General features: G+C 45.3%; 1 protein-coding gene across 5 annotated transcripts in view; it reads right to left on the minus strand.

Annotated features, from left to right (window-relative positions):
* myt1la (myelin transcription factor 1-like, a) overlaps positions 1 to 26,016 on the minus strand; it is a 73,505-nt gene that overhangs the window by 17,102 nt on the left and 30,387 nt on the right. For 3 of the 5 annotated variants that reach the window (XM_086142968.1, XM_086142969.1, XM_086142966.1), the window contains 11 exons: positions 22,605 to 23,155; positions 19,568 to 20,192; positions 18,636 to 19,054; positions 15,381 to 15,515; positions 13,087 to 13,177; positions 9,595 to 9,705; positions 8,912 to 9,132; positions 5,813 to 6,102; positions 5,068 to 5,292; positions 948 to 1,099; positions 32 to 100 (listed from right to left, as the gene is read on the minus strand). In XM_086142968.1, the coding sequence (XP_085999094.1) occupies positions 32 to 100; positions 948 to 1,099; positions 5,068 to 5,292; positions 5,813 to 6,102; positions 8,912 to 9,132; positions 9,595 to 9,705; positions 13,087 to 13,177; positions 15,381 to 15,515; positions 18,636 to 19,054; positions 19,568 to 20,192; positions 22,605 to 23,155 (2,889 nt within the window). The remainder of the gene's footprint in view (positions 1 to 31; positions 101 to 947; positions 1,100 to 5,067; positions 5,293 to 5,812; positions 6,103 to 8,911; positions 9,133 to 9,594; positions 9,706 to 13,086; positions 13,178 to 15,380; positions 15,516 to 18,635; positions 19,055 to 19,567; positions 20,193 to 22,604; positions 23,156 to 26,016) is intronic. The other 2 variants (XM_086142970.1, XM_086142967.1) reach the window with 1 other exon arrangement.

Raw genomic sequence — 26,016 nt, forward strand, 5'->3', positions numbered from 1 at the left:
TGGTCGGATTTCAAAGATCGTGCAGACTTACTTCAGCTCCTGTGAGTTGGTCGTCATCATACCGCGCAGGTTCTTGTCAGCCAGCTGGCAGCTGGACAACCTGTGAGAGGAAGAGGATGAAGATGGGCAGCATTCGGACCCCGTTCGTCCTGCCGAGCGCTGGATCGAAACACGCCGGGACTACAAACTATTCAACGGATAACCGGCGCGTTTACAAAAAGTTCTACGTCCAATGGAGTTCTAGTAATGAGCTTTTCTACGCCGTGTACCGACCACCTCCACCTTTCAGAAAACCTTCAAAGCAGTAACATGTACAGAACATCTTAGTACAAGTACTAAACACCTTCAGGGTAAGTACTCAAAATCGCCATTTTAGATTTGGCTAAAATCCTAGCATTTTACTAGCACAATACCACTGCTCCAACTTAGCGTATATCATGTTAGCTTATCCTAGCTAAGCTTATACTACCTTTTCTTGTTTTTTTTTCACATAAACGACAATGGACGAGCCCTTTTTTTTAGACACTTGAACATTAAGCACTTTAAAATGATCTACAGTAATCAGCACTTTGAGGCTAAATGATTACGTGGCAGGTACCAGCTCCTGTCCTTTGCCACTTTTTGGACTCATTGCTGGTATTCAGCACTCTTAATGCTACCTACCCGCAGCAACTACTTTTTGACGAACTATTTCTCCAAATAACATGTGGATCAATTACCAATACTTTGCACTTGCAGAGTAACTAATAGCACTAAGCACTCTACCAGCAAGCTACCAGCTCTAAATACTTTGAGTACCAAAGCTTCACAGAAGCTAGCAGTACTTGAGACTTTGACACAACTAGGTATCAGGACTAAACACTGTGACGCCAGGAGATTGTACTTCAAACTTTGATACTAGGTAGTAGTACTCGGTAGTTGGGGCCATTTTGGCAGCTCGCTCTTACGTGATGAGCTCCTTCTTGCTCTCCTTGCACGGAGGGTACTTGTGGTGTTTGGGACTGGGCATGGAGACCTCGGATGAGTATGGCGGCTCGTCCAGCAGCTCCTGGAAGGGATCCAGCTCATCGCTCTGGTGTAGGGACGAGAAATAAGCCGACTACAACACGTCACTACGGAGTCCACCTTGGCGTCGCCACAGCAGAGGCTCCCAGAGCGGCTCCCGGACGGACATCCACGGCGACAACCGGCGAGAACTGACCCTACTATCAACTTAGAAAGCCGGGAAATCCAACCCTGGAGGACACGTCCGGCCCTCTGAGTCTAAATTGTCATGAAATAATCCTCGCCGTCTGTTTAACGTTAATTTTTACTAATTTTAGACAAATTTCCCCAGACCTTGTTGCGACATATTCTGCAAAAAGTAGATGGATAAACTGCAGAGGAATAAGACTGAAGAATCATCATGTCTATTCATAACATGTAAAGTTTGTTGCCCGAGATGGTCAAAAAAAGTTGTCTTTTTAAATTCGCAACCGGCGATGTTCCTCTGAGCATCTAATTGGGCCGAGAACACCGGACGACCTGCGGGGGAATCCACTCTGAGAACCTCTGAGATCAATTACAACAATATAATGAGAAAAAAAAAACCAAGCGTCACATCAGGGTATTGTTCACCAGTCTAACCTCCTTTTGAGGATGGAAGCTTCCGGATCCCTCTGACATGGGTGATTTACTGCCCGTCTAAATGAACCGTCGCAGGAGGCAATTTGCGGACCTTAATCGAAAACCTTAAAAGGTCGTTTCTCCTAATCGGGACGACTACGATTAAACTTCCAGTGGTGGTGAGTGATCACACCCGATCACTTCCCGCGGTAGGACAACAGTCATTTTATCCAGAAAACATTTTAAAACAGCTTTATAAAAGTTGAGGGATTCTATTTAAGCACATTAAGCCAATTTAAATTTAGGAATATTTGCAGTGACTCAATGCAATTTTTTGGAATCGTGGCAATACGATATTTCTTTGAAACACCGTTAACCTTTAGGTTTATAATTCTGCGGCATCCAAAATGTAAATTTGCAACTCTATACCCCCTAATTTTTTTATTTTTTTTTATTTTTTGCAAAATACTCTTGTTTTTTAATTTTTACTCTCAATCTGGTAATTTGGATAGATTTTTTTTTCATCATCTAGTCGGTTGAAAATGCACGACAGATTTTGAGTCTTTTTTTTCCCCGATAACATTTAATTTTTGATAAGAAATGAGCGGAGTTTGTTTTAATTAAGAAAATTATAGAAAATTATTTTTAATTAAAATAGTTCTATTTGTAATCACAGTAATGATACATATAAAACCTAATCATTTTCTGTTGTTTATGCTCATGGGTAGTATGGCCGCTGTGTGTTCATCTCCAGAGCCCGAATCATTTCAAATAAACCCCCCCGCCGTTGTTCTGCAGGCCACGGATCAGGATCTGCAGCGGCTGAACTCCAGCTCTGCGGTAACACTTCCCACCCCCTCAGCCGGAGACACAAATCCAGAGAATTCTGATCAGCCGGCGAGGCTGCGGGCTCCGGCCTCCGGGCTCCGGCCTCCTCTGCAATGTCGTGCTTCATTAACAAATGCAATTATTCTCCTGATTAAATCCTTTCACCTCGCCGCACTAAATCCAACGTGGCAAATGTTGCAATTTGCCGCTTGGGTTGGCCCGTGTGCGCCATCAGATCAGGGTTTGGAGCGTGCAGATGATCTATGGTGTTGTACCCGTGTATTAGCGACGTACTTCAGGATCTCAGTGCAGCTTGCCGGAGCTCCTGAGGCGTTCACAGAGGGAGCTTTAACGGAAGTACCGATTCTGTCCACGTGGGGGCGCACTGGGCCTGCAGGACTAACCGTAGCGGCCCGGCAGATGCAACATTAAAAGTTTACTGCTCCTACACTGAAAAATCAGCCAGGTGGCTTGAAGCAGACACTCTTTCTGTTTTTTTTTATTAAAAACCTGCATGTATAAAATATATACTTTTTTTTTAAATAACACACTTAAGCAGAGCTGCGCGTGCTTGTCTTTGTAGAACCTGATAATGTAATGAGAGCTCAGGGTCACGGGAGGCTAGCTGCCTGATATGCGAGCTGTTGTTTGGCATGCATTTTAATGTCTCCAAGCTGTTTTGAGAGAAGTCGAGCCTACAAAGCATGAAAACAGCGCAAACAGTTTTGGAATATGGTGCAGTTTTGCATGTCTGTGTGTCGTCCTCATATGAGGACATTAAAATAAAATTGTATGAAGACCCGGTCAGAGAAAGTTGAGGCAAAACATTTTGTTTCAGCACCATCTGCACATTTTTTTCAAGCTGGCAATTACTCCCTTTTATAGAAAAAAACATAAATATATTTATAAAGGGCATCTCCCCATGTGGCCAAGAGAAGTATTACAACAACCTTGTCAAATGCATCTCTGGGCTTCCTCCTTCTAAGGATACAAAGAATATTGAGAAAAATAATAGTAAGAGCCATGTTTCAGGTCCAGATTAGATCCTGAAAAAAATTCACCGAAAATATTTCCCCTCGCGTTTGTCAAGTGATGCAAAATGAATGCGGCGCATGAAGCGACACCCGCCCTCGCCGAGCCCTGTCCGTGGCTTCAACGCCGCGCCGGAGCGCCGGCATCCATTTAAACTGCTTAAAAACCTTAATCATCTATGCACACAGGCTAAGTTTCTCCATTTCATGCTTGGGATTGTCTGTACTTTGCATGATTAGGAGACGTGCTGCCTAAATATACCTTAAATGAGGTGGGCAAAGCCTTTAATTGAAAGTGTGAGGGCAAAGTGTGGTGCCTACGAAACATTCAGGGCTTAGTTTAGAGCAAAAATGATGTCATTTTTACCCCTAATGTTATTCTCTCATGTATATTTATGTTTTTATGGATCACGGCTTATGCTCCTGGGATTTTGTCCACTGCGGTTTAAAAAAAAAAAAAAAAGACCAAAAAAAACACACGTCGCGTAAATCGAGATGCTGCAGAAACTCATCAACGGAGAATTGCCAACATTGATTCATTTAGTAATTTATTTATATTTATCTTACAAATGACCGAAGCAGCAACAACAACAACAAAAATAAAAACAACAGCTTTTAACCATCAGCTAATTGGAATCTGTGAGTTGATGCAGTTGAACCAAATGCTACATGAACGCCGCAGGTCCAGACACACACAGGACACGTTATAAATTCTTTTTTTTTCATCGTCACACATCATTATTATTATCATTGTTAGCATTGTTGTTGTTCTTCTTCATGTTGTTGTTGTGCTGATAACATCGTCTACTTTGTCATTATTTTCATTATCATTATTAGTAGTGGTAGTAGAATTATCTAACGATATGAATGATCTTGATTTTTCATGGCCGACAAAATTCGATTTGCTTAATTCAATACTTTTATTTAGAATCTGCCCCGTCAGATACAGCTTTTATTCTTTATGCTGTCACAAACTCGCTGCTTTAAACTTCCTGTGACAACTTTGTTATGTAAAAGTGCATTGTGAACTTTAAAGCTCTTTCAATTTGACGGGTTGTATATGAATGTAAACATTAACATAAGTATGAATTTTAATGTGAGCAATAAATGATATTTGATTTAGCGTATCGGTATAACCTGTATGAATAACAAACACGTAATTAAATATCACTTTAGGATTATTCTGCTCACTCTCACGAATGATTAAAATTTCTTTACAAGTAATTAAATGACAGTAGACATCTCTATTGTTTTTCTGAATAACCTATAAACACTCATTTATATATGTGTATGATATTTGAAGCAGTGGACGCAGCGCACGTGAGCAAACACGGAGAAAATAGCACAAAAGGGAATCAAACGTTAATGCAGTTTCGGCAATTTGTCCCTTTTTGATCATTTGGCAGAACTGAACTCTTTATCAGTTGACAACAATTGTAATAAACTTTTAATTTTGTACATTCATTTGACCATGAAAATCCATTTTCTTTCCTTCCTAACCAGTTATTTAGTTGTTTTTAGTTCCCCTGTGCAATGTCAAACAAACTTTTTTTTCCCCCAAATTTGTTCGTCTTTCATTTATGAAAAAAAACCTTCCCGTTACCTCTTTGTGGTCCTGCTCGTCCCCAAGCCGTTTGATTTTAGTGTAGTCCACCGGGATGTCCCAGCAGTCGGCTTCGCTCAGCTGGTAGCAGCGGCTGCTGAGCAGAGCCTGTCTCTGGGGGGACATGGGCTGCAGGGGGGTCAGGACGGTCCCGCTGCCCTCCGGACCGCCGGGCTGTCCCGCCACATCCACCACTCCGCTATCATCCAGGTCGCCCACCGGACTCTGACACATTCAGGGAAAAAGAAAATCTCTAAACAACAGTTAAAGGGAATTATTAGTAATATCTTTAATTTTTTTTTTTTTTTTTGGAGTTCATTCAGCAGTTTATTTGGGAGGGTGTCACGGTCATAGGAGGAGCCTAATGTCCATGCGAACGCCCCTAGTGGCCAAACCATGGAACTGCAAGCGTGGCATCAGCGGGCACGCAGATGGTTTTGAAATGTCATAGTTTAAAGAATATTACATGAAAATGACTAGAAATGTTAAAAAAAAAATCAGGGTATGTTTATAATTTAATGGCATGAACCCAAACACATAAAAAAATCTGATTATTTCTCTTTATTATTCTCTTTATTTTCCTTAAGGGTTCTCTGAGAGCCTCAAACCCCAAACTTGCAGCTGCTCCTTTGAGTCAGTATTATTTTATTTCAACGGTTATTTTACGCTCGGCTATGAATCTTTTTTTTTTTTTTTTTTTTTCGCTTTTCATCCACGGTGAAGACGTGATGTAAGGAGCCGCTACCTGAGTCAGCAGGTCCTGGGGTTTCCCTCCCAGAGCGTGCGGAAGCTCCCGGCACCTCGTCGACAGGTTTAGGATGGCAGTCGCCGCCATGTGCGCCGCCTCCATGTCGTGGGTGTAGTCGAAGCTGCTCTTGCTGCAGGTGCTGCTGGCGCTGCTCCCTCCGCCTCCCCCTCCGCCTCCCCCGCCTCCCACCCCGCCGCCGCCTCCACAGCTCAGGCTGCTGCTGCTGCTGGGAGCGTAGCTGCTGGTCGTGCTGCTGGCCGGGCTCGACGTCTTACAGTATCGCTTGGCTGTAGGGGAACGGCACGCACGAGCGCGCACACACACACACACACACACACGCGCGCACGCGCACACACACGCACGGATGATTTGTTAGAGTGATGCTGGCACGCGGCCACGCCGTGCAGCAGATGGACCATTACAGAAGATCTAAACTTACAAAGAGGAGCCTGGATGTGATATTTGAGGGAGCAGCGGAAATAGAAGAAGAAGAAGACGAAGAGGAAGGACGGAGGGATATAAACAAAAAACCCCTCCTAACGACAACCATTTCAGCAAAAACAAACCTCGCAAAGAATTTCTAACAAAATCTGCTTCCCAAATCCTCCCAGGCTGCAGTGGAGCTGAACCCCCACCTGTCCAGTGTTTAAGATAAGCTAAGCTAAGCTATGATGAGATGAGATGAGATAAGAAATGCATCCATGTTTTCTACCGCTTTCCTTCCGCTAATTGAAAAAGCTGCTGTTGATCCGCTCGTTATTTTCGGTCCGACTGTTGTCATGGTAACGATGACTAATGTGGCTTGCACGGAGTCGGCTGTCTCGGTTCGGTCGCATCTTAGAGGACTGAACTACCGTCGGAACAGCCGTTAAAGAAGCTGCCAACATTAGCGTTGGCGATTAGTAATTATTACCGATTGGATCAATATCCCTTGTTTTGATGGATTATTGATCAATAATCAATTGATTACTATTGATTTGTCCACTATACTCTTACCATTCACTCTCTCATTCCTGCGCCAAAAGACTCTTGTAAAACTATTATCTTGCACCAGCTCACATCTAAAGACTCATTTTTACAGTTTTAACTCACAGGCTGATGTTTTACAAAGACGGTGGAGCCTTCATTTTGAAAAAAAATTAGAGAAGACTTGTTGGAAACTACAACCAGAAATTTTTGCGTTATATCAACGTAAAGACGAAAAGACCTGCGATGATATCGAGCACCATTGATATTGTCATAAACACAAGACTCGAAAACGACCGTCCTACGAGCGAAAGATTACCACCTTACACTTAATAAATAAATGACGGGAGCGCACTGCTGCTCCAGCAACACTCCGGCAGGGCTCTTAAGATTTTCAGTTTTAAGTTAGACCGTCAGAAGCACGGCAGTAATGAGACGACCATTCACTCGTTGACGCTTTTGGGCGGTTCCGATGAACCCCCTTTGTGTTTTTTGGACAGACGAACACCCGCGGCAAAAACAAAGAAAGGCTCATTATTGAATCGAACCAGGGACCTTCTAGCTGTGAGTCAGACGCCCCGCCCGCTCGGTCCGACCGTAAAACTCGATCGGTCGAAATGGCGCGTTTTCGAGCCGTTTTATCGGTCGATGATTAGAATTATTTTAACACGATCGGGCTTTGAGACCTCAAAAGGGCCTGAAATGTGAGGCGGCCTCTCTGGCTCTCCGGCTCTGTCTGGGGGAGACAAATTTTAAAAAAAAAGGGGGACTCCGACTCTCTTACGTAACGTGCTTTGTCATTCACGGTTTTACTCAACTTCGTTCTTTCACAGTCAAACGTACGGACGTTTTTTTCCCTTCCTCGTGTATTCTTATTCGTTGTACAAATTGCAGCATTTTCTCTTTTACTTTGTTCCGTTTTAATACAGTTAAGGTGATTACTGTGCTATTGTCGAAAACCAGTAAACTTGTCTTTCCATTTTCCATTTTTAAAATCAGATTGTCAGCTTATTACATTTTAATTTTCTGTTAACAATATTTGATTAATTTTCTTATTAAGTTAAAATAAAAATATTCAACACAAGTCATTTACTGGCAATTCTAAACACGCTTCTTTTTTTTTGCCGTGCTTTATTTCTTTTTTTTTATTATTATTATTTTATTATGCACATTTCTAATTTGCATGATATCTTGTTTTATTCTGGATAATTTTTCTACATTTTATTTTACTATTAATATCAAGTGGGTTTTTTTTTTTGTTTTTTTTGTTTTTTTTGAATTCAGGGGTCATTTTGTGCACATTATTGCTTTCTTGGAGCCGTACAGTATTTCATTCAGGAGAGGTGCAGTAAAAATACAGTAAATGTGTATTACACAGAGGCAGCTGGAGGGAGACAAAGGAAAAATGGGCGATCGACCTAGAGAGTGCACGGCGGCATGATCGGCGGTCTGGGGTGATGCTGACGTAGGAAGGATGGTGGGGAGGCAGGCGGCGGGCGGGCGGGGGGGGGGGAGTCGTGACGGCGGGGAGCGTCAACACCTCGTCTTAAAAACCCTCCTTCCTGCCTGCTTCATCACTCATGGCTGATGGCCAACAAAAAAAAAAAAAAAATGGAGGGCTCGCCTCCATCCTTTCACGATGCCTTCATCTGCACCTCCTCCATCCGGTGCTCCGGGAGGAGGCAGAGGAGGAGGAGGAGGCAATCCAGCTCTTCACTTGCTAATTTCCATGACTCTGCTATCAATCCATGATCGCGGTAGAGAGAGGAGTCGTGAGCGAGCGCACGCGTGACATTGAGTGTCGCTTTTATCCTGACAGCCCCCCCCGACCCCCCCCTCCGGGCCCCCGGCGCCATATCACGCTGGGAAGACTTTTTATACGAGTCCGCTTTACAAGGGCTTATTTTCCAGGTGTTAAATTGTGTTTAAATCGCATAGAATTGCAGGCAAAAACAGTAGGGAAAAAAAAAATGGCATTCATTATCAAATTAATTACAAATAACCATTGATTTTTTTTTTTTTTTTTTTTTTGTCAAACCTGGACATCGTCGCCGCGGACGTTTATAACCGAGGGATCGTATTAAAGCATTATATAGAGTCTTGCGGCGAAGCTAAAAGGAATCCTCTTACCGTCATATCCCTTCGGGGACGTGTCGCGGCCGTGGTGGGACTTGCTCGTCAGGCCTCGCTTGCCGTAGCCGCCGTGCTGGCCGTCGTAGCCGCCGTAGTCGTAGCTGGTCTTGGAGTACTTCTCCAGCTCCTTGGCCAGGTTGGACCTGGGCGTGCTGGTGGGAACGTTGTTCTTGTAGCCGTACTGAGGGATCTCCAGCTGCTTGACGAAACACATCGGCCTGGAAGACAACGGCGGAGGAGGAGCTCCCGTCAGCGCTTCTGCCAGAGGGTTCCCTCGAAACCGTGATCCCAATTGAAAAATAATCCAAAATAATAAATAATAATAGCAAACTAATAAAATAATAAGCCTCTCAGACGAGGGGCGAAACGTCTTCAAGTGAAGGAATTCAACTTCGGTTGCCACGACTGGAAGACTTCGATAAGAATTTTGGCTGAGACCCTCCACGGACGATAAAAAATATCTCAAAAAAAGTAATTCCATTTTCTATGGAGTAATTCAAAATTCCATTAAAAAAACAATCACAAAATGAAGATACACGTTTAGCGAGATTCTTTTTTTGTTGTTGGAAAATTAACAATATTTCAATATTTCATCACTAAACCCTCAAGACGGTTTCACTTAAAAAAATGAAACTTTTTTTTTTTTTTTTTTTTAAAGTTTATCGCTGTGCGGGCCTCACCTGAGGACGCGGTCCGACGTCTGATTGGTTTTGCTGCCGCTGTCGCTCAGGTGGCTCTTCTCGTGGACCTTCGCCATCTTTTCCGCTGCGGCGATGGGACAGCCGGACAGACTGCGGGGAGGGAGGGGGGGGTGAAAGACGGCCTGGTTACACACTGTTCTGTGTAAGAGCGCACACACACACACACATGCGCACACACATCTGGCTGTGGATGAAGGGAGGTTCAGTTGTCAGTCGCTGCGGTTCAAAATAAATTATGGATTTGAAGTGGCCTATTTCAAGATGGCCGACGAGTTCGGGGACCAGACTTGCGTCTGGCTGACAGAGCGATGGATGGATTTACTGCCTCATTAAAATAAGTCTGGTTTCCTGTTAAGGCTAACCCAGGCTGGTTAAACTACCTGGTTATCTACAGCCTTACTAGCCTTTCCCAAACTTGTTTTTTTTTTCGCTTCCCTTCCATCGCATCCAAACCAAACATCCACCTGTCGCTCCGAGACGAGGCCGAGACAAGGTCAGAGCCTCCCGACACCAAGAGCTCGGCGCCGATTAGGTTTCAGTCGTTCAGTCGGCCCCCTTTCCTCCTAAAAAAAGGTCCGATATCGTTTTCCCTCGCGGACGTTTCGAGCCAACGGGCGAAAATGAGGACGAAAAAGGTCAAGCGTCCTCCGCGAAGAAAAAAAAAAACAAAAACATTTCAGGGTATTTCCTGATTGGAAAAACTCGTCGGGTATCGCTTTGACGTCTGGACGTTTCGGTTTCGGTCCCCATTTGGAGACAAGGGCTGTTGGTTGTGTTAAAAAATATTCAGACAAAAAAAAACACATTTTATATTTAATCTATTGTTGATTAAAACCCGGACTATAGTTTCCGATAAGACACACATACACAAACCTATATTTAAATGACAGTAGGAGTGTCTGAGGAGTGTGTGACACATCCATGCGGCTGCTCTCGCCGGCGCTTCTGCTATGCAGGCGTTACCATGGCGACCCCCCCAGACACGAGAATCGTGTGAGCAGTTAGCTAACAGAAGCTAAGCTAGCTAGCGCTTTGTTTCCTCTCCCAGCGGACCTGTGCTACATAACACCCCGCAGCCACGTCTGAGTGTGTGTATGTGTGTGTGCATGTGTGTGTGTGTGCATGTGGCGCGCATGTGTGTGTGAGCGTGTGTGTGCGTGTGTATGTGTGTGTGTGTGTGTGTGTTTGGGTCCATGCTTCTCTTGTCTGCCAGAGCACGTGTGCTGCTGTCTGTGAGCTAAATTGGATGTGTGTGTGTGTGTGTGTGCGTGTGTGTGTGTGTGTGCGTTTCCACATGCATGTGCGGGAACTATGTATTACTCATCTTGTGGGGACACAAAACACGGCCATATCATATAAAACCATTGCACTTCAGGGTGAGGATTTAATGTCCGGTCTCCAGAAAATCATATAAATCAATGTCATTTCCTCTAAGTGTTGGGTGACTGTGTGCATGTCCGTGTGTGTGCGCGTGCATGCGCACGCTTGTGTGTGTGAGTGGGATCCGAGGCTCTACGTACGTGTGAGAAAATGAGTGTGAATCCTAATCATCTTACATAATTCAGAAACGGGCACATTTTGAGCGTGTCTTCTCTCGTCTGCTCTGCTGCACGGCTCGGCTCAACGTTTTTAAATCTAATCTACGCTGACACAGAAACCTGAGAATATTCCGGCAAAACGGACGCGGTTCCAAGAAAGATATTGTGCGATTTTCAGTTTGCGTTAACTCTAAATGAGTACTTTCACTTTGGAGTCAGGACAAGCGTGAGACTCGTATATTCCCAGCCTCTGGCTGCGGTCACTGTAATGTTTAAAACGAGCCAAAAAAAAAAACAAACAAAACCGAAATAGATGAAATATATGAATTGTAATGCGCATAAATGGGAAAACGCAAGTTGGTCGTCGCGTAACACATTAATAACCGTTTTATTACACAGTTAGCTAATTAAACGCTGCAGTGCCGCCTGCGACACGTGCTAGAAGAATGACAAAATCACTCCACGGCACCTTTTCTGCTCCACCAGAATGAATTCACCGGTGGGTCACATGACTGAGGAGTAACGCAGGTATTAATCCGCTCCGCCTCCGGTTGGCGGCGGCGGCGGCAGGAACGTGACATCGACGGGGATGCGCAGGCCGCTATCTCCTCTATCTTGTTTCCCGGAGGCGACATCTGTTTCCGTTCAAGCCGCTGAACTGAAACGTCAACTTACAGTCCGAAGGGGAGACTGATATTTAAAAAAAAAAAAAAAAAAAAAATAGGAAAAATTAAACCCGGCGTACGAAAGTCCTCCCCGGTTTCCACCATTATCTATCTGAGGCGGCTGGTGTGTTTGTGACATCCAGCTTGTCACGCCAGGATAAAGGCACAGGTGCCGCCTGGCAGGTGGAAAACAGTTAATCCCTTGCTTTTAAATGCGATAAAAAACAGTATATGCTAATTTTTGTCAGTCAACTGATAGATGACAGATGGTTTTCCCCGCTGATAACATGAGCCGCTCACTCTTTGAAGAACAGAGGTAGTCCACCGTGTTGTCTTTCCCCCTCCTCCCAAAATACATTATTTAACCCTTCTTGCCACTCCACCGTTTTTATTCCACAAACTCCCGAGCGATATCCTAATTTTCGGCGCCTTTTAGTCACCCGAGTCACGTAACTTAGGGGGAAAAAGCACGAGAAATACAAGTATACCGGGGAATGTTTAGCGGTTAGCCTAGCATCGCCGGATTGAAACGACGCTCGGCGGATATCTCCGGTTGCCGGGGTGTTAAACGACATCCCATAAATCCAACCAAGGCTGATCGATCCGGCGTCCATTGGCTCATTTCAGATTTCCAGGGGTCTCCGACAACAGCCGAGGACCAAACAACCCTCTGGACACCATTAGACCTACAACCGATCATTGCGCACAACACGCTCGGAGAGGTGGCTGACCCGACCGGACACGTCTTACGGTTAGCATCATTACCGACAAGCTCGATTTAAACCTCTCAAGTGCAATTAATTTTTTTTTTTTTTTTCCAAGCACCCACGCCAAATTTGCTCGCGAGATGCCCCGATGGGTCAGAGTCCACCGAAGCGCCGAGTTCATTCTCGGATGTGGACTCGCCCTTGAGGGCTACATGATAGCACACCATTAGACCGGCCTCCGATGGCTTCCGGACCAAGAGATTTGGAACATCAAGTTTCTTCGTCACAAGGTGAAGAGTTCCCAAAACAAAACAAAAAAATCCCTTCGAGCGTTCATTTAAAGGAGGAAGAATGAGCGAAAGGAAACGGGAGTTGACGGGATGTTTAGCTTTTTCAGGTGACAGAAAATGAAGCACGGCACGGAAACGTGAGGCTTCGCCCGGGCGAACGGTTTTCGAGCTTCCGTCCCGAAAAAAAACAACTCAAAAAAAAACAAAAAAAACGCACGAGTACAACAAATCCACCGATGCGGCGGTTTGCACGAGAGACCCGCTCACTCACCTGCGATGCGAGTTCCTGTTGCTATTGACATGACCCCGTCCAGAGCAGCCAGGAGTAGGACACTTTAAAACATTTTCATACATGGCAAGGACTTTGACAGACAAGAGAAGGTGAGAAAGACAGCGAGGGTTAGCAGGAGGCAGGAAGAGTTACCCGGTGTTTAGCCGTCTCAGTTAGGCATGCACAGATTTCCAGCCACACGAACGGACACGACCACCACAAAGCTTCACAAAAACCAGGACGAGACATTCATCTTTCCATGTACCGACGAGATAGACTCAACGTTGTTGCAATGTGCTTCAACAAACATGGAATGATGTGCACTGCGTGGAGAAAACTGCTAATATAGTAGCTTCTCGAGCGCTGGGGAAGCCTGAAATCACCTCCCCTCCAGATTTCCAGGGGATGCTAGCCATGGACGAAATGGGTGCTAGGTGCAGGAAGAGCGGGGCGTTGATAGGAATGTTCATCGAGGCCAAATCGCAAGTGCGGCGACGGAAACCGCAGATAGCGCTCGTGAAAGAAACAGCCGAACTGGTGCCCGCTTTACTTTGAACTCTAACAAATTTCGATTTTCGGGTCCGATAACGCGAGAGAGTCGAAACTGAGTGGCGGCGTCGGGAGACTCAACGTCCGATCACTTTTTTTGCATCTTGAGAAAACCGGGCGCTTTTACACAGAAACGTTCCTTCCTAAGCGTTCCTTTGGATGCGACCCCAATCCCATCGCGTTCCTTCTGAAGTCAAAGCTTTAACCGTGAATTTCGCTCATCTTTAAAGTTAACACGCTAGCATCCTCAGCCACGATTGGCCCGTCCTAGCATCGACCCTGCCTCGCCCCCCAACACTAAGGGTTGTGATTGGCTCTATTTTTAGCGGGAAACAGCAACGAATGGAAGGGGGGGGGGGGGGCGTACAGATCTGAAAGACGGTCTTTCTCGGTCGCCCGGCCACCGCTCTCGATCATCTTTACATTTACTGAATGTGTGAGGACCCAGATTGTCTCCAACACGGTGAATAAAGATTGAGCTAATGCAGCGTACCGTATTACCTGTGGGTTTAGAATGTGATTAAAGCTGGTTCGGCTGTTGGATGGTGGTCTCATGCAGGAGGAGGGGAGGGTTGTGAGTGTTTTTGCAGCCGGCAGGTGGATCGACTTCATGCTGTTCACTTAACATCAGCAACACAGATACACAAACAGAAAGCCGACATCAGGCAGGTGGGATGCGGAGGAGACGAGGGCACGCTGACGGAAGCCGAAACAAACAAACAAACCAAAAAAAAATAAAACCCTCTTTCCGAATCTATGGGAAGCCTAATTTTTTTAACTATTTTTTTCATCAGGAAAAGAGCAACAAAATGTTCTTTCGTGGAAAAAAAAATCCAGTCGCGCAAACCCAGACGAGACAGAATCGAGCGGGAATTCGACTTGTTCGCCGTCAACAAGTTGTCGCAACCTTGTCTTCGGTCACACAACGTAAAAAAAACAAAGGTCATCCATTTCTGAGAGTAAGCAGTCCGAACTCCAACCAAGTCATAAGCAGCGAATCCAAACAAATAAAAAAGAAAACACACAAAAAAAAAAAACAAAACCATGGACGTAGATTCATGCAGGACGGACGCATGATGGTGGACGACTATCATGCCTGACATCGTCAACAGTCACTCCCGCACAATCCATCCAACAAGTCATTGAAGTCCATATTTACTCTTTAGACTGTAGAGTCAAGACAATCCGCGCGATTAGATCCTGCCGTTTTTGTTTCTTTGTTTGTCTTTTATGAACTTTTCTACCTCAGTTGTTGCACAATGTTACAACATTACGGTATCAATATAACAGATTTATTTCATTTGAAAAAAAAAAGAGTTGCAAATGATGGGCCAAAGAGACCGATCTTAGTGAAAGTCGAGGAAACTTTCGCAGTACTAACCGTATCAAAAACGATAAGTTCGGCTCCAACAATGGTTTGACCCATGATACGAGGTTACCGTGTTAGCTAATTAGCCTGCAGTCATTCCAACCCAAAGCTATGAGATTCATCTACAGGTTATTTCTGTCTTCGCCGGCTTGCTTTGGCACCTAGCTTTCTGTTGAGATAGCGAGAGGTCCGAGAGGTCTCGAGGTTAAATAGAAAACAGAAATATTATTTCTGCTCGCAACGGCGCCTCGGAATCAGAACGATTGGAAAATAAACTGTGCTAAAATGACTTGTCAGACACTTTTTTTTTTTTTTTTTTTGGAAAAACCAGGAGTGTTTTCAATGCGGCAGACACAAGCAGGCAGAGGTGACCTACTCTCAGGCGGGACTCGGTCTTTGTGAGGACACCCCGACAGGCTACGGTGGTGCGGGTAAAGACCGGTCACATGACCTGTCCCATCGCAGCCCGGCGTTGGACATTTGCTCTCCTTCTTCTCCCCTCTGGAGGAATCTGGAAATGGACGACAAGACAAGCTAAGGTTCGGCCGCTGTCGCTGCTTACCTCCGAACCTTCACGTTACGGTGGATTTTAGAAGATTCGACAATTTGAATCGACAATTACCGAGGGTACTGAGGTAAACAAAGTCCTGCCCCAAAAGCTCATTTAGCCCCTCTTAATACATCACTTGATCAAATCAAAATGAGCTATCTTCACAAACAAAACTCACAAATACTATCTCGAAGTGGAAACGTTAGAGACGACATGTTGTTTTGTTTGTGCGTTTGTTCGTTCGTTCATCGGTTCATTCATTTGTTCGCTGGTTTGTTCGTTGATTCTTTGGTTCGTTCGTTGGTTCGCACTTTGATTCGTTGGCTGATTCGTTTGTTTATTTGTTAGCTTGTTCGTTCATTCATCTGTTCGTTCTGGAAAAATGAAAATCAGATATTGCCGACGGTGTCGTCATAGATTAAAATATTATACAATAAATATGATATTGAATATTATATATAATATCGTTTTTAGTTATGAACTTAAATTCAATAAATGAATCCCATTTTCTTTAAATTTAAGATTTGTTGATTCTTCTTTCTACCTATTATTACTTATCGCGTGTTCAAAATAAGCATCTAAACAGCGTCGCGTCGTCGACCGACGGCGTCGACAACAAAAAGGTGACATTTGCAGAGGGGCTGAATCAAGATCGATTTGTTGGAAAGTATCTCTTCACCTCGTGTCTATCAGTTTTAATTGGCTGTGTGTGAAAGTTAGACAGTGACGAACGTCGGCTTTTCCGTATCGCATCCATCAAGCGACAACCCCGTCCTGCCGAGTCACCGGGGGCGGAACAAAGCGACCAGACACAATGGCGCGTTTCAAAAACATGACAATCTGCATCGCAAAGCGGATAAATGAATTACAGTATCGAGTCAACTATATCACAACTCCCAGAACATCGAGACCGGAAGAAGGGTCTGCGTTTTACGGGGGAAAAAAAAAAAAACAGATTTATATTCATTAAATAAAAGTCCCTTTTCTCAAAACAACAAAACTAGCTTTGGAAACATTTTTTTCGAAAAGATTCAACTAAAATATGAAATAGGAACCTGATGCTAAAATAACCGACATTTAACTAAAAATCATTGGGGAATAATTTAGAGAGGCCAAAAAAAATTCCCGAGATTTTGTGTCCTTGAAACCTTTGATCATTTGACAAAAATAACTTTTAAGTTTTTAAAACCCCAAAATTCAAGGGATGAATAGCTAAAAATCTTGTCAGTATGGTGTACACTGAAAATATAAACCTTGACGTTAGAAGCCCAAAATAACGTCAATTATTATCTAAAAATTAAATCGTATCAAATGTAAATACAGGTAGTAAACAAGAGAACAAACAGACAAATGAAACAGGAATATCCCATCTTTTTCCCGAAAATCGATATCATGTCGGGATGAAGTCCTGGATTCGATCCACCCTCAACCGAACCGTGATTTTAGATGCATCATGCTAAGAGCTTCCTATGGGCTGATAACCACTTCCTGCTAGCGATGCTATTTGCTCATGAAACTGCCCTTGTGAGTGCGCTGAGAGCCTGACGGCTTCGGAGTCAGCGGTAAAAGCCGGTCCCGAGCACATTTATGAAAGAAAAAAAAAAAAAAAAAAGCACGGAAGCTTTTACGGGTTTTAGTCCGAAAACTCATCTTTTGCATCAAAGACAGCAAAATATTCAAATCGTGTTGGCTTTTGTTCTAAAATCCCACCATTCCTTATTTCAACTGCTCCGTCTGGATCAGCTCCCGAAATTTGAGATGAAATGCCCTTGACTCAAAAGATGAGACTTTAGATGACATTTGATGTCATTTTTTTTTAAGAAATTTTATTTACATTTTGAGGTCTCCACGTTCTCTTTTATTATTATACTGCTGTTCCGTGAGAGAAAAATAAGGGAAAATGTTCCTGCAAGCCAAGAGTATTACTTCTCGTTCTATTTCTGAAATTTTAAAATCTCAACTTATATCCAACCACTCACACACGCTCACACACCGATGGAGCTGACACGCTAGGTGCTAGCCTTACACCGAACCGCAAACTTTCCGATTGGATGGACGCCCAGTGGCCCCCCCCTCCCCCCCCCAAAAAAATTGGATTTTTACTGTTTTTAAAGAAAAATCATCCGGCTGATCGAAAAGTTTCAAACCAGCACGCTTTTATTTTGAAATCCTCGCCCCTTCTAATTCATTAGAAGTCAGGGAGGAAAATTTATTTTAATCACAGTTTGAGGTCCTATTCTAATTTATCATTATAACGTGGATATATATTTTGATAAAAAGATGTTTAAGTGACGAGCGTCACCTCTCTGCTCTCCTGAGGGGACACTAGGATGGCGGCAGCACTGAGGGTTTCTGTAAATCAGGCAAACGCCATGAACTCCCTCCACGACCCCCGAGGTCAAGAGACCGACAGACAACGGCGGCGGATCGAAGTGCCACGAAGGGCCGGTGTGAAGGAGCGCCAGGAGGAAACTTGTGAACTGTGAACTTTGAGATTGCGGTTTAAACACTCAACAAACAAGTATTTTTTTTTTTTTGTCTGAGGAGCACAAACAGCATCTTAAGATTTCCTCGTGGAAAACGATGTTAGTTACTTTAGGTTTCACGATTTCAAAAAAAAAAAACACGTTCGTATCCTGATACTAACCCAGAGTTTAAGAGCTTTGCCACTGCGTTTCATAAATATTTTCCTTTTTTTTTTTTTTAATTTCTTGCTTTCCTTTCTGCAAATATTTAATTTGTTGTTTATCATTGTTTTGATAATTTGAACAATTGCCTTAGCGCCAAAATTAAGCAACTATTTTTTAATTTTCATTTTAAGTAACCTTTTTTTTTGTTTTATGAAATGTACATTTTATTTCTTATATTAAACATGTTTTCTTGAAAAAAGAATAAAACTCGTGCGCGCTCCGACGAGGGAAAGCGGCATGAGAAACTTCCGATTTAACGGAGAGCGTTGGAGTCTGTAAATTGAAAAAAAAAAAGGGAAAAAAAATATAATCTAGCAACTTTATGAGTGAAAGAGCTGCAGGCGGATCAATAACGACAGCGAGGGTCACTGTGTGGGCTCCGGCCGCCTACCTTTAGGGTAGTACGCCCTCTTCAGGCCCTCGTGGTGCATCCGAGACTTGCGGTCTTCGGCGGCGCCGCTGAGCCTGGGGCTGTGCTCGCCGTGGCCTCGGCCGTGGTGGTTGTGGTCCCTGCGGGGCACCTTGTGCTCGGGCACCATGCGGTCCCTCATGACCTTGGCCCGCTCCGACTCCAAGGCGATGGCCTTCTCCAGCAGAGAGAGGTTGCCCTTGGCCATGTCGAAGGTCTCGTCCGATCGGTCCGACGCCACCGACGTGGTGTCCTCGTCCCCCTCCTGGCTGCAGCTGGGGGGATAACCCCTGGACGCCGGGCTCAGCTGCTCCTCCAGCTTCATCAGGTTCACCATGTCGGAGTAGTTGCGCTCCAGGGGCCTGGAATCGTCCAGCATCCCCTGCTGGCTGCGGTCGTACCTGTAGGGATTACAGGAAAAATGCTTACATTTTTTTTTTTTTTTTACTCTTTTTTTTCCAATATTTTTGAAAAAAAAGTTGTTGTTTTTTTTGGGGTCATTTTATATTAATATTTATCATATATCTGATTTTCAAGGTGATTATTTTCAGATGTATCTCTCAGGCGGATGGCTTCTGCCTTTTCAGGGAGACAATTATATACTTTATTTTTGCGATTTTTGAAAACAATAAATGATAGCAGAGAAAAACACAGCTCCATGCTGGAACTGCGTGATACGCCTGAATTATCTTATTTATTTATTTTTATTATTATTATCAAATTACTATTAGATGTATTTATTTATGCTAATATTGAATTACGTGATGCGAAGTCAAGAAAAAAAAAAAAGACAAAAAAATTGTTTTGTATGGTTATGGCTTTGTGTGGTTATATGTACTATATATTACTGTAAAGTGTGGATCAGGGTGGAGACCTCAACGGTTAAAAATTGGAAACGTGTGCGATGGCGCTACCTGCTCAGGTGATGCGCCATCTGCTGGTCCACCTGGTTCTGCATTTGGTGGTTCAGATTGTGGTTGTCCGACGGCTGCGCCTCGCTGAGTTTCCGAGCCAGATCGAAGCACTGGTTCCTCAGACACTCCAGACTGCTGAGACATACCTCCTCCTCGCTTTCCTCCGCATGACCTCTGACCCCCATGCCGGGCCGCCCGTTCATGTGACTTCCGTCGTCCACCACGGCGCCCTCCGGATAGCCGTCCTCGGGCAGCATGACTCCATGCCCCTGCGCCAGAAGCTTGAGGGAGTCCACAGTTTCCCTGACGACGTCGCTATCCAGGTCGACGCTCAGCTCTCCTTTTCGATCTCCCTGCTCGCTGCAGTCCTCCTCCTCTTCGTCCTCGTCCTCCTCGGCACTGTTGGAGGAGTTGCTGTTCATCTCCGACTCCGTCATGGCCTGGTAGGCGGCGTCCTCGGCGATCTTGCCCAGATTGAGCAGAGACTTGGCAACTAGCTCGTCGTAGTTCTCGTACTCCTCCCCGGTGGCGTCGCCGGCGCCGACGGTGCAGCTGTTGTTGTTGTTGTCGTCCTTATGGATTGGAATGAGCTTTGATTGTCCACTGGGTTTGTACTGGCTCTCATCTGCCGGAGGGGGGGGGGGGACAGAAAAACTCAGTCACTTTTCCCAATTAGCGAGATTTCGCGGCCGCCTCGACGACTTCCCCTTCATTCACGGAATCGCAATCGCGCCGATGGAAAGAGTCGATGCCTCCGATCGAACGGCGCGAACGGTTTCTCCTCTCGCGCTCCCGAATACATCAGTGACATCCCGCCCGATTATGACCCAGTGTTTACTCTCGAAAACACACAACCCCGAGCCACGCGGAGCCGGCTGCTCTCGCCCCCGCCGAGCACTGACTGTTGATTTTGAGGACAGCGACGGCGAATGGGAGCAGAGAATTTCGTAAAAAAAAGGGGGGGGGGGGTTTGCGAGGTGCTCCGATTCGGGAGCCATAAATATCCTCAGGAGGAGAAGCCGTGGCAGAGCGCATGTGACATGTCTGCCGAGACGAGGAGGCGAACGGCGGAGGGAAGGGGAGGGTGGCGGTTAATAACTCAGCAGAGCTCCTCTCCCGATTATTCGTGAAGCTTTGTCAGAAGCGATTGAGGACAAGGGGGTATGGAGGGAGGGAGGAGGTGGCGTGGGGGTGGTGGTGGTGGGGGGGAGCATCTGGTAGAGATTTGCCTGAGCGGCTCCTCTCATCACTTCCTCCTCTCCCGGCGTGGAGTCAAAATACCGTGCAAAAGAGACAAAACGCCAGTTCGACCAACAGCAGAACCTGAATGCGAGCTCCCCGTGCGTCGGGGACGGGGGGGGGTTGATGTTCTCCGGCCTCCACTGAGGTTTCATTTAGTTCTGTGTTTGGTTCAGACGTAATGGGCTTTTTAATGTACATCCAAACGGAGCGTGCCTTCCAGTTGTCTATAGAGGGTGTCTAATGGGCCTTCAGACGCGATGCGACGACAACAACAACAACAACAACAACGCACTCTGAAATGCATTATTTCCAATGGCTTGTGTCACGCCACAGCGGGCTCGCGTCGTACGCGCTAAAGTGGTGCCTGCGCTATCCGGGGCGGCACATGACTCAGCAAACTTGCCCTCCCCCCCCCCTTGTGGAGCGAGGTCGGAAATGAAACCGCCGAGCGCTCACGGACACAGATGCAGCCAATGGGGAAGCGTGATAGTGGAACAGGAGGTCAAGAAAAACTAAAAATATCTGTGTCTGGATTCCCTCAATGTGTCACAAGGCTTTATGGTAGTTTCTCTAGCAGGCTGCCCCCCCCAAAAAAGCGCAATACTTGTACTCTTCTTGCTAGCAGGGCTAGCACCTGCACAAGACACATCATTGTCACTGTTGCCAAAAAACAAATTTCGCAACTTTGCCATTCATTTTTTTCCCACCTTCTCCACAAAGCGCACCAAGATGTAGTGCGGACGCAGCTCAGCAGCAGCTAAAAGTAATAAAAAGCCCAAATGTCACCAAAAACAATCACATGCGTTCTCAATCATCCAGGTGATACAATCTGCCTCCAAGGCGGCCATCTTTTGTTCACCAAATAGCCTTAAGGCATTCCAAGAGGAAGGTTTGCTCCTCGGTAGCCATTGGCCCGGACCTTCTGCCAAACCTGACTATGCAATAATGTTGAAATTCAGTGCCAAAAACAACCGTTTGTTGCCGGCGGACTCATTTTCGCAAAAATGTTGACATTCCACAAAACTCCATCGTGTTGGAAGCTCTAGGAACTCTTGGTTGGCCCATTTCTCGCTGGTTCTGTCCGTCGCGTCGCCAATTGCAAAGAAAACAGCCGAACCGCGACGGCGATAGTTTTTAAAAATGACGCCCCGCAGTCCACAAGAGGTATCTGGTAATGGGCATGGCTTATGACTTCTACCAAGCACCTTGGTCCTGTTCCTATGGAGCCGTAAAAAGGCCCCGCCTCGGAGCAAAATGGTTCTAGGAACTGAGGTTCATGGTCCCTGGTTCCCACGCTTTCCGAAAGCACAGAAAAGCGACCTAGTGAAGAGGTTTTAGGAACAGCAAAACGTTCCTATAGGGCTATTCATCGGCGCGTCTCACCACTTTAATAGTAAAACAGGAAATGAGTGACCCGAGTCCATCGCAGGAGCAGTGCTGAGTCCCGACGCCGGCCAGATATGAACAACATGAACTTTCATTTTGAAGCAGAATTTTTTTTTACCCTAAGGCAAAGCAGCTAATCGGCTAGCTCTAGATTATCTGTTAGTCACACGACGGAGTATTACAGTGACATGTCTAGACGTGGTTGTGTTCAGATAGGGTTAGGTTTAGGTTTGACTGAGGTGAGGCCGTCATCCTTTCCCCCGCAGTGGAATCAGAGTAAATGTTGCATGAGCGATGTTGATTTTTAACGTTTAGTCTAAATACGCCATGAGATCGCATGACCTCGCTGGAGAACAAGAGGAAATAGGCTACATGAAAAATGCAAATCAACTAGAGACCGCCGACTCACCGAGCTGATGAGTCTGCTCCTCGTCCTCTTCGTCCTCCTCCTCTTGCTCGTCATCCTCTCCCTCGTCCTCTTGCTCCTCCTCGTCGTCGTCACCGTCCTCCACCTCCTCCTCCTCCTCCTCTTCCTCCTCCTCTTCTTCCTCCTCGTCCATCCCCACCTCCATCTCGGCTCGCTCTCCGCCCATCCCGCCGTCGGCCCTCTCTACTTCCTCCTCCTCCTCTTCCTCCTCCTCCTCGTCCTCCTCCTCTCCCTGCTCCTCGTTGTCTTCGGAGAACTCGTCCTCCACGTCCCCGTCTTCCTCCTCTTCCCCTCGGTCCCCCTCATCGTCCTCCTCTATGACTTCGCCCTGCTCCTTCCCCTCCACTCCCTCGTCCATGGAATCGTTCTCGTAATTGGTGTAAGAGCTGGCGTCCTCGTCATCGTCGTCGTCGTCCTCCTCCTCCTCTTCGTCACCTGGGCAGGAGCTGAGGAAGGGCCTTCTCTTGGCAGCCGGCTCCAGTGGCTGCTTCTCCAGAGCTTTCCTCTTCTTCGCCAGAGGGCAGCCGTAGACGCTGAGGACAGACAGAAGGCGATAACTGAGCTGCTTTCTCTCAAACTTCATAAAAAAAAAGCCCCAAAATTTCTCGGACCACGGACGGGGATCTTGAGCCTGAATCTAGTTCGCGACCTGACAATCACATCCCATATAGGGTCAGTTAACGCTGAGCAGCAATGTTTAGCTCACGGAGGGCGCTGGTCCGCTGGTTGGCGTTTCCGCCTCCCGGCAAGAAGGTCCCTGGTCGGACCTTTCGGTCCGGTTGGCCCCAGGAGGTCTCTTATGTGTGGAATCTCCATGTTCTCCCTGCATCTGCACAGGTTACTTCAGGTTCTCTAGTTTCCTCCCACAGTCCAAAACATACAGCTTCCGAGTCCAAAAATACAGGAGGCTTTGGTCCCCAGACATGTATGTCTCTATATGCGGCCCGACCGCATCGACCGGAGACGGGTCCAGGGTGAACCCCGCTTCTCGGCCAATGACAGCCAAGAGAGGCTCCGTGAAAACAGGATAAGCGCGACAGATGATGAATGAGGTTGATGAACCTAACATCAGAAACCAAGCATTTCCTCTGGAACAGTCCAACCCAGTCCTCTCTCTTGGCAGGGAATGCATCACGTGCCATACTGCTTTTAAATGTATTATTATTTTTTTGTTTTAACTTCTTGTTTTGTTTTCCAATTATTAAAAAATACAGTTTGGAGCCCTAAATATAACAATTTGGTTCGGTTTAGTTCTTATATTTTTTTAGGCTACAGTTCTGGTAGGGAGGTATTAGCTCACAAACCTATCTAGCTGAGTTTGAGTGCATACGTTACTTGAACAGGTTAATATTACTAATCTGAAACCTTCTTGGTTGGTTCTTGGTTCTTCAAAACCACCTTAAAAGTTTAAAAAAATATCAATTTTTTTAGTTGGACAGGAAAATGTTCATTCAAGCGTCAAACAGCCAAAGACGGGGTAAGACGGTGTGCAGTGTTAACGGGTAAAAGACAAGACTGCTTTGCAAAAGTCCGAGGTCTGACGCCGGAGGACGCGGGGGGTCGCGAGGGGTCTCGAGGGTCTCGGAGTTTCATGTTTGATGTGTGTAAAGGTCAAAGTGCAAAGGTCAGAGTTCTGCGAGCACCTCCGCTGCGTTTCATGTGCTATAAAGACCAGCCTGGATTTCCATTTGCGCTCACTGAGGAGGAGATTCATCCTCTAAAAAAGGAAAGAAAAAAAAAAAACAAAGCTTATTCAACCAGGGCCTCAATTACGCAAATCCCATAATAGTCATTAAGTGTTGGGAAAATTCTGCTTTAATTGCTCCAAAACAGCAAGCACAATTATACACGGCTTTAATGTGGATTTTAGGAAATCAATTACTCCATTTCCATATGAAAGAGCTTATTTTCTGTTTGGAGGGCAAACTAGAGGAGGTAACGACGCTTTGTGACTGAAACGAACGTGTCTGGGCTCCATTAAACCTGCAAAGAGAGATTAATATTTCAACTTCCCTTCTTTTTGTCTGACACCGAGAGATCGTCTCGGAGAAAAAAAAAATAAGAAAACGGAAAAGTTACCCCACTCGTGAACTATCTTCATTTGCATTATTAGGTGTAACACTGTCAGGAACTAGCGGAATTTCTGAATGAGATAAAACCGTGGAGGGGGAGAGCGGGAAGGGGGCGCCGAAGGGGGAATCTTGCTATGCGGACGACGGAGAAGTTTTTTTTTTATAACGGTCGCAGCTTTGGGAGGTAAAAGTGAAACGGAAACTCTTCCGTCTGATTTCTACGCGGAACGAATCCAGGAAGGCAGGTTTGTCGTTAGACAATCGGAAATAAAAACACTCGGAAGAGCGGGCGTTAACAAGAATCCTCTTCGGAAAACGTGCTAAACATCACTGTTACGGCAATCGGGGATTGAGTTCAAGAACCGATGAAATGGAAACTTAAAGCTGGTTTCCTGTATGGAAGAAATGATGATTGATCGTGTTGTTTGAATAGATGTAAATCCTTTTTAGCGTTTACGGTAACATAGCAAGTATCTGTCAGCTTGTCCTGCATTCATGAATGTTTATAAATTCATTCATTCATCATCAGGGCTGGAGAGGTCGCTGGAGGCTAATTCTGTTTTCATTGGCCGAGAGGATCAATAACGGATCCACGTATAGACAATCATTTATTCACTCATCATAAAACCATTCACCCTCATACATCATTCAAAAAAAACATGTGTCATACAAAGACAAACAACCAGAATATTAGAAAATTGTGATAAAGTTCTTTATCTTCTGTAATGCAATTACAAAAACAAAAATGTCATACATTCTGGATTCATTACAAATCAACTGAAATATTGCAATTATGGCTTACATCTTAAGAAAACTCAAAAATCCTATCTCAAAATATTAGAATATCAAGAAAAAGTCATTTTTGTTTTTTTTGAATTGCATTACAGAAGATAAAGAACTTTATCACAATATTCTAATTTTCTGAGACAGTCCTGTAGAGACATACAACTATTATCACTTATTTGGGCGATTCATGGTCTCCACTGAACCCCCTACATGTTTTTGCACCACGGGAGGAAAGCGCAGATCCCGGGGGGAAAGCAATGCAGACCCGGGGAGAACGTGCACACAGAATCAACGTGCACACAGGATGCTATTGCTGTGAGGCTGAAGCGACGCAGCGCCGCCATGTTAGTTGCCTCCTGGCATTTCAATTGCAAAGTGTAGTTCAGACCCACGAGAGCTCCAATCACGTCTTGCAACATTCATTCATTCATTCATTCTCAAATCTGTAAAGCAAATGATAAATGTAAATGTCTTTTTTTTTTTGCCGCCGCTGGTGTCAGCGTCCGAAAAACGTTTCACCGATTCACCATGGCGAC

This window comes from Fistularia commersonii, chromosome 36, assembly GCF_037954325.1.
Source record: "Fistularia commersonii isolate RoL2024-O1a breed Wild chromosome 36, RoL_Fcom_v1.0, whole genome shotgun sequence".
In the NCBI taxonomy this organism is placed as follows: Eukaryota; Metazoa; Chordata; class Actinopteri; order Syngnathiformes; family Fistulariidae; genus Fistularia; species Fistularia commersonii.